Here is a 9972-nt window from a genome sequence, read left to right as displayed (position 1 = left end):
ACCTGGGACACAAGATACACTTGGGACACAAGATACACCTGGCACACATGATACACCTGGGACACATGATACACCTGGGACACATGATACACCTGGGACACATGATACACCTGGGACACATGATACACCTGGGACACATGATACACCTGGGACACATGATACACCTGGGACACATGATACACCTGGGACACATGATACACCTGGGACACATGATACACCTGGGACACATGATACACCTGGGACACAAGATACACCTGGGACACAAGATACACCTGGGACACAAGATACACCTGGGACACAAGATACACCTGGCACACATGATACACCTGGGACACAAGATACACCTGGGACACATGATACACCTGGCACACATGATACACCTGGCACACATGATACACCTGGCACACATGATACACCTGGCACACATGATACACCTGGGACACAAGATACACCTGGCACACATGATACACCTGGGACACATGATACACCTGGGACACAAGATACACCTGGCACACATGATACACCTGGGACACATGATACACCTGGGACACATGATACACCTGGGACACAAGATACACCTGGGACACAAGATACACCTGGGACACAAGATACACCTGGGACACAAGATACACCTGAGACACATGATACACCTGGGACACATGATACACCTGGCACACATGATACACCTGGCACACATGATACACCTGGCACACATGATACACCTGGCACACATGATACACCTGGGACACAAGATACACCTGGCACACATGATACACCTGGGACACATGATACACCTGGGACACAAGATACACCTGGCACACATGATACACCTGGGACACATGATACACCTGGGACACAAGATACACCTGGGACACATGATACACCTGGGACACAAGATACACCTGAGACACAAGATACACCTGGGACACAAGATACACCTGAGACACAAGATACACCTGGGACACATGATACACCTGGGACACAAGATACACCTGGGACACAAGATACACCTGGGACACATGATACACCTGGGACACAAGATACACCTGGCACACATGATACACCTGGGACACAAGATACACCTGGCACACATGATACACCTGGGACACAAGATACACCTGAGACACAAGATACACCTGAGACACAAGATACACCTGGCACACATGATACACCTGGCACACATGATACACCTGGCACACATGATACACCTGGGACACATGACACACCTGACACACACATCACATGATTCACAGAGTCTGGAAATGGGTGAGAAACACGGGAGTGATCTGAGGTGAAGCGGTACTAACCGAAGCAGCATTTTATACCCGGAGTCTTTGAGCCACTAAAGTACCATTTTGCAAATGGAGGGTAAACAGATTTGTTGACCTCTTTTATAATTAGGTCCTTGTAGAAGCAGTAGTAATGAGTCTAAGCTGGGACAACTAAGCATGACCAGCAGGGCTACAGTATACGGACTGTGTTTAAAAGGCTGCCTCTAAAGGAACAATGCTAATGAAAAGAAGCTGACAGACTGGTAACACGCTGGGGGGGGCTGTGTGACACGTCCCACTGTAATGTTACCAACTCTGCCAACATCAAGATATCTTTGGTGTCTGAATTTCATGTAGGAGAGAGAGAAATAAAACAGGCTTGAAAGTGCTTCAGATGATACAATGAATTAATACAGAGATAATCACCGGGATAGAGATATCTACTTTGATGTATTTCAAGGGAGAGTATAAATGACCGGTGTGACTGCACAGTTAAGGCTTGCTACTTTACACTGGCCAGCCTATGGGAGAAAAACACCTATATCAAATTACTACTAGTATTTCTAATGGTTTAGAAAGCAAGAATACACGGTAACACTAGAAGGTATATCTGGTAAGTGCACTTTCAGGCATATTTCACCATGATAGACCAGATATGAAGTCTCATGAAGTGGCTAATTGGTCAACAGAGGGCTATATGTTTCCCTTGCACATTGACTCTATACCGGTACACCCTGTATATAGCCTCCACATTGACTCTGTACCGTAACACCCTGTATATAGCCTCCACATTGACTCTGTACCGGTACCCCCTGTATATAGCCTCCACATTGACTCTGTACTGGTACCCCCTGTATATAGCCTCCACATTGACTCTGTACCGGTACCCCCTGTATATAGCCTCCACATTGACTCTGTACCGTAACACCCTGTATATAGCCTCCACATTGACTCTGTACCGGTACCCCCTGTATATAGCCTCCACATTGACTCTGTACTGGTACCCCCTGTATATAGTCTCCACATTGACTCTGTACCATAACACCCTGTATATAGCCTCCACATTGACTCTGTACCGGTACCCCCTGTATATAGCCTCCACATTGACTCTGTACTGGTACCCCCTGTATATAGTCTCCACATTGACTCTGTACCGGTACCCCCTGTATATAGCCTCCACATTGACTCTGTACCGGTACCCCCTGTATATATCCTCCACATTGACTCTGTACTGGTACCCCCTGTATATAGCCTCCACATTGACTCTGTACCGGTACCCCCTGTATATAGCCTCCACATTGACTCTGTACTGGTACCCCCTGTATATAGTCTCCACATTGACTCTGTACCGGTACCCCCTGTATATAGCCTCCACATTGACTCTGTACCGGTACCCCCTGTATATATCCTCCACATTGACTCTGTACTGGTACCCCCTGTATATAGTCTCCACATTGACTCTGTACCGGTACCCCCTGTATATAGCCTCCACATTGACTCTGTACCGGTACCCCCTGTATATATCCTCCACATTGACTCTGTACCGTAACCCCCTGTATATAGCCTCCACATTGACTCTGTACCGTAACCCCCTGTATATAGCCTCCACATTGACTCTGTACCGTAATACCCTGTATATAGCCTCCACATTGACTCTGTACCGGTACCCCCCTGTATATAGCCTCCACATTGACTCTGTACCGGTACCCCCTGTATATAGCCTCCACATTGACTCTGTACCGGTACCCCCTGTATATAGCCTCCACATTGACTCTGTACCGGTACCCCCCTGTATATAGTCTCCACATTGACTCTGTACCGTAACACCCTGTATATAGCCTCCACATTGACTCTGTACCGGTAACCCCTGTATATAGCCTCCACATTGACTCTGTACCGCTACCCCCTGTATATAGTCTCCACATTGACTCTGTACCGGTACCCCCTGTATATAGCCTCCACATTGACTCTGTACCGGTACCCCCCTGTATATAGTCTCCACATTGACTCTGTACCGGTACCCCCCTGTATATAGTCTCCACATTGACTCTGTACTGTAATACCCTGTATATAGCCTCCACATTGACTCTGTACCGGTACCCCCTGTATATAGCCTCCACATTGACTCTGTACCGGTACCCCCCTGTATATAGCCTCCACATTGACTCTGTCCCGGTACCCCCCTGTATATAGCCTCCACATTGACTCTGTACCGGTACCCCCTGTATATAGCCTCCACATTGACTCTGTACCGGTACCCCCTGTATATAGCCTCCACATTGACTCTGTACCGGTACCCCCCTGTATATAGCCTCCACATTGACTCTGTACCGGTACCCCCCTGTATATAGTCTCCACATTGACTCTGTACCGTAACACCCTGTATATAGCCTCCACATTGACTCTGTACCGGTACCCCCTGTATATAGCCTCCACATTGACTCTGTACCGGTACCCCCCTGTATATAGTCTCCACATTGACTCTGTACCGGTACCCCCTGTATATAGCCTCCACATTGACTCTGTACCGGTACCCCCCTGTATATAGCCTCCACATTGACTCTGTACCGGTACCCCCTGTATATAGCCTCCACATTGACTCTGTACCGGTACCCCTGTATATAGCCTCCACATTGACTCTGTACCGGTACCCCCTGTATATAGTCTCACTATTGTTATTTTACTGCTGCTCTTTAATTATTTGTTCCTTTTATTTCTTATTTTTGGGCGGTATTTTTCTTAAAACTGCATTGTTGGTTAACGGCTTGTCAGTAAGCATTTCACTGTAAGCTCGACGCCTGTTGTATTCAGCCCATGTGACAAATACAATTGGATTTGAATATTAGTCAACAGAAGGCTGTATGTTTCCTGTGAATATTTAACATATGTTGTCATTACTTTTTTTATAAATCTCATAAAGGTTCATGAATAATATTAATACTAGGAAAGCCTAATGTGCCAGTAGCCACTAATTATTACCATGTAATGAAGCGACTGTCAACCATTAGCATTTAGCTTCCTCTGGTATATCATACAAACTAATATGGACTTTTCAAAGAGATATTGACTGTAAATCAACAACAACAACAGAAACATGAATGAAAATACAAAATCAGTTCAAAAACACAACATAAATAATTGGGGAAAATTTCATTGAAAAATTGACAATTTTCACATAAAAAAAACTAAAGTACGGAAACAAAAAACAACAACAAAGGATTCAACAACATCGACTACGTCACAGCTGGACCAATCACAGAACACAGAGTCAAGAGCTGGACCAATCACAGAACACAGAGTCAAGAGCTGGACCAATCACAGAACACAGAGTCAAGAGCTGGACCAATCACAGAACACAGAGTCAAGAGCTGGACCAATCACAGAACACAGAGTCAAGAGCTGGACCAATCACAGAACACAGAGTCAACAGCTGGACCAATCACAGAACACAGAGTCAACAGCTGGACCAATCACAGAACACAGAGTCAACAGCTGGACCAATCACAGAACACAGAGTCAACAGCTGGACCAATCACAGAACACAGAGTCAACAGCTGGACCAATCACAGAACACAGAGTCAACAGCTGGACCAATCACAGAACACAGAGTCAACAGCTGGACCAATCACAGAACACAGAGTCAACAGCTGGACCAATCACAGAACACAGAGTCAACAGCTGGACCAATCACAGAACACAGAGTCAACAGCTGGACCAATCAGAGGGGAGACACGTGGATGAGTGGGTAAACCTTCCACTAGGCGCAGATCAGACCACTGAAGCAAATCAGCCACAAGGTCTTAATGCACAACAGACTACAGAGAAGGGAGGACACCACAAGTCCTCCATATATATATATATATGAATAACACACACCCAGCCAACTGCCATGATGGCGGACCAGAACAGACCACCACTTCACTTCAAAACAGCCCACTGATCTTACATCTAGAGTTACAGACAGATACAAACCCCAAGAGGGATGAGAGAGGGAGAGAGGCTGGTTGCCTACAGTACAGCTCTACAACAGCATTACATGGCTTTAGGTTGGATAGAGAGAGAGATTAGAGAAGAGAGAAGAGAGAGAGAGAAGAGGTGAGAGAGAGAGAGAGAAGAGGTGTGTGAGAGAGAGAGAGAGAAGAGGTGAGAGAGAGAGAGAGAGAGAAGAGGTGAGAGAGAGAGAAGAGGTGAGAGAGAGAATAGGTGAGAGAGAAAGAGAGAGAAGAGGTGAGATTGAGAAAGAGAGAGAAGAGGTGAAAGAGAGAGAGAAGAGGTGAGAGAGAAAGAGAGAGAAGAGGTGAGAGAGAGAAAGAGAGAGAAGAGGTGAAAGAGAGAGAGAAGAGGTGAGAGAGAAAGAGAGAGAAGAGGTGAGAGAGAGAAAGAGAGAGAATAGGTGAAAGAGAGAAGAGGTGAGAGAGAGGTACACCAGACCTCAGAACAGATTGACAGCGTCATGCTATAGTAAGGCAGAGCAGCAGGATAAAGGGAAGGAGGAGGCGTTTGACTCACGACCTGGACAGCTAATCACATCTAACAACACAAAGCTAACGAACGAACGACAGGAAAATGGCAGAAGTCATAATTACCACGCTCATGAGTGATGACTGAGGAGGGGAAGACAGTACATTAAATCAAAGAGAAAAAAGGAAAGAAAGAAAGCAGAGGTCAAACAGATTACAAATAGCTTTCAATATGGTTTTCACATCGCTTTGATTCTTTGTGTTTTGCAAATAAATCTGTTTAGGGTCAAGTATAGCGCAGAGGAGAATTGTCAGAGTTCTAGAAGACTGCACATTGTAGAGAATTTAGAACAGGAAAAGAGTTGTTCAGAGTTCTAGAAGACTGTACATTGTAGAGAATTTAGAACAGGAAAAGAGTTGTTCAGAGTTCTAGAAGACTGTACATTGTAGAGAATTTAGAACAGGAAAAGAGTTGTTCAGAGTTCTAGAAGACTGCACATTGTAGAGAATTTAGAACAGGAAAAGAGATGGTCAGAGTTCTAGAAGACTGTACATTGTAGAGAATTTAGAACAGGAAAAGAGTTGTTCAGAGTTCTAGAAGACTACATTGTAGAGAATTTAGAACAGGAAAAGAGTTGTTCAGAGTTCTAGAAGACTGTACATTGTAGAGAATTTAGAACAGGAAAAGAGTTGTTCAGAGTTCTAGAAGACTACACATTGTAGAGAATTTAGAACAGGAAAAGAGATGGTCAGAGTTCTAGAAGACTGTACATTGTAGAGAATTTAGAACAGGAAAAGAGATGGTCAGAGTTCTAGAAGACTGCACATTGTAGATAATTTAGAACAGGAAAAGAGTTGTTCAGAGTTCTAGAAGACTGTACATTGTAGAGAATTTAGAACAGGAAAAGAGTTGTTCAGAGTTCTAGAAGACTGTACATTGTAGAGAATTTAGAACAGGAAAAGAGTTGTTCAGAGTTCTAGAAGACTGCACATTGTAGAGAATTTAGAACAGGAAAAGAGATGGTCAGAGTTCTAGAAGACTGTACATTGTAGAGAATTTAGAACAGGAAAAGAGATGGTCAGAGTTCTAGAAGACTGCACATTGTAGAGAATTTAGAACAGGGTACTGTGACTAAACAGTTGGTTGATCATTCATAACCCCCCCCCCCCCCCCCCCCAAAAAAAAAAAGAAACTGGATTCTGTTTAAATCAAGTAGTGGCAACATGTGTGATCCACTATGAAACATTTAGGATTAAAACGAGGGAGAGAAAACTAAACAAACAAAAAGAGCAAAATGCTGACATTTCTTCTAGTGCATATGAGAAGTACTATAGGAATATAAACCAGGAAGGAGGTGCTATAAAAACAGTAAACACAGCAGAGTGTGTGACAAAAACACCTCCAGATGCCACTCTTCTGGCAAACATTCACAATGAGGATTTTGAAGGTTTTATTTTGTTCGCAAAAAAAAACCTAATTTATACTAAGTTTTTCAATGATTAGCAATTGTTGTCAATGTATCCTTTAAAAAAAATAATGTTTTGTCAAAGAGAAAACACAGGGAATTTGTTCCTACACTGTCTGACTAGCATATTGGAAAAGCACTCTCTATAAATTACCATCAACTTTGATTCATTCTTAGAAGTGTCGTCCACCCATTCAGCCTTTCAAAACAACATTGACCACAACACAGGTAGAATGTGGAGCCCATAGACAACACATGGAGGTTAGTAAATAACTAAAGAGAACAAAGACATGTGACGTGTACACCAGGACATGAAAAGTGATAATTCCACGTAGACAGACGACACAGATACAGGAGACGTTGTATTTTCAGAGTCATGTCACAAATCCATCATAACTCCTGTTCAGTCAATGTGATGACGAAACGAAAAGGACAAAGGAAGAAAACTAGGATGAATTTTGACAAGGCATTCTTACGAGGCACGACTACAACGAGGTATATATTGTAACATATCTTAAATATGTAACTTAAATATCTTATATATAATATGTATATGTTTAATCTTCTATTATGTCCATATGTGTTCTTATATGATATCATTCTTTCCCTCTTTAATAGTGAATATATTGTGAAGACATTATGGCGATGAACTCTCCCATATTCACCATGTGTTGTGCAGAGACAGTAGGATATTACCTTCAATAACAGTAACATAGTCTTACTACCTGTCAGTAGTTAATATGTACCTATCCCTCCTCTGTCACCATGTGTTGTACAGAGACAGTAGGATATTACCTTCAATAACAGTTACATAGTGTTTCTACCTGTCAGTAGTTAATATGTACCTGATCCCTCCTCTGTCACCATGCCCAGGCCCTCTGCTTTATTCTGTCGCTCAAACGCATTCAGGTCTAGAACACTGGAACAGAGAGACAGAGAGGTTAATGACATATTTACACTGGGTAAACTCCACCGAATGGGGCAGGCGAGCGACGAGACGTTGAGGAGGGTACACCAGTACCTGCATGACTGCATCAGACCAGCCACACTCTGGAAGAAACCGACATCCTTCTTGTCTTTCAGGTAGTCCAGCATTTTCTGTCAGAGAGAAACACAGAGACATGAGAGAGTAGACACTACAGAGACAGGAGAGAGTAAACACTACAGAAACACAGAGACATGATAGAGTAAACACTACAGAGACACAGAGACATGAGAGAGTAAACACTACAGAGACACAGAGACATGAGAGAGTAAACACTACAGAGACAGGAGAGAGTAAACACTACAGAAACACAGAGACATGAGAGAGTAAACACTACAGAGACATGAGAGAGTAGACACTACAGAGACATGAGAGAGTAAACACTACAGAGACATGAGAGAGTAGACACTACAGAGACATGAGAGACATGAGAGAGTAAACACTACAGAAACACAGAGACATGAGAGAGTAAACACTACAGAAACATGAGAGAGTAAACACTACAGAGACATGAGAGAGTAAACACTACAGAGACATGAGAGAGTAAACACTACAGAAACACAGAGACATGAGAGAGTAAACACTACAGAGACATGAGAGACATGAGAGAGTAAACACTACAGAGACAGGAGAGAGTAGACACTACAGAAACACAGAGACATGAGAGAGTAAACACTACAGAGACAGGAGAAAGTAAACTCTACAGAAACACAGAGACATGAGAGAGTAAACACTACAGAGACATGAGAGAGTAAACACTACAGAGACATGAGAGAGTAAACACTACAGAGACATGAGAGAGTAAACACTACAGAGACACAGAGACATGAGAGAGTAAACACTACAGAGACACAGAGACATGAGAGAGTAAACACTACAGAGACACAGAGACATGAGAGAGTAAACACTACAGAGACACAGAGACATGAGAGAGTAAACACTAAAGAGACAGGAGAGAGTAAACACTACAGAAACACAGAGACATGAGAGAGTAAACACTACAGAGACATGAGAGAGTAGACACTACAGAGACATGAGAGAGTAGACACTACAGAGACATGAGAGACATGAGAGAGTAAACACTACAGAAACACAGAGACATGAGAGAGTAAACACTACAGAAACATGAGAGAGTAAACACTACAGAGACATGAGAGAGTAAACACTACAGAGACATGAGAGAGTAAACACTACAGAAACACAGAGACATGAGAGAGTAAACACTACAGAGACATGAGAGACATGAGAGAGTAAACACTACAGAGACAGGAGAGAGTAGACACTACAGAAACACAGAGACATGAGAGAGTAAACACTACAGAGACAGGAGAAAGTAAACACTACAGAAACACAGAGACATGAGAGAGTAAACACTACAGAGACATGAGAGAGTAGACACTACAGAGACATGAGAGAGTAAACACTACAGAGACACAGAGACATGAGAGAGTAAACACTACAGAGACATGAGAGAGTAAACACTACAGAGACATGAGAGAGTAAACACTACAGAGACACAGAGACATGAGAGAGTAAACACTATAGAAACACAGAGACATGAGAGAGTAAACACTACAGAGACATGAGAGAGTAAACACTACAGAGACATGAGAGACATGAGAGAGTAAACACTACAGAGACAGGAGAGAGTAGACACTACAGAAACACAGAGACATGAGAGAGTAAACACTACAGAGACATGAGAGAGTAGACACTACAGAGACATGAGAGACATGAGAGAGTAAACACTACAGAGACATGAGAGAGTAGACACTACAGAGACATGAGAG

At 43.2% G+C, this 9972-nt stretch overlaps 1 protein-coding gene across 1 annotated transcript in view; it reads right to left on the bottom strand.

Moving 5' to 3' along the window:
* The window catches only part of LOC129843404 (ryanodine receptor 2-like), a gene marked incomplete at its 5' end in the record, with an annotated part of 131407 nt that overhangs the window by 47582 nt on the left and 73853 nt on the right, over nucleotides 1-9972 (bottom strand). The window contains 3 exon segments of the mRNA XM_055912113.1: nucleotides 5858-5875; nucleotides 8043-8116; nucleotides 8219-8295. Coding sequence (XP_055768088.1) covers nucleotides 5858-5875; nucleotides 8043-8116; nucleotides 8219-8295 — 169 coding nt within the window.

The sequence above is a fragment of the Salvelinus fontinalis genome, unplaced genomic scaffold (assembly GCF_029448725.1).
Source record: "Salvelinus fontinalis isolate EN_2023a unplaced genomic scaffold, ASM2944872v1 scaffold_0131, whole genome shotgun sequence".
In the NCBI taxonomy this organism is placed as follows: Eukaryota; Metazoa; Chordata; class Actinopteri; order Salmoniformes; family Salmonidae; genus Salvelinus; species Salvelinus fontinalis.
Note: the sequence above shows the minus strand (reverse complement) of the source record. Positions and strands in the feature narration are given on the sequence as shown.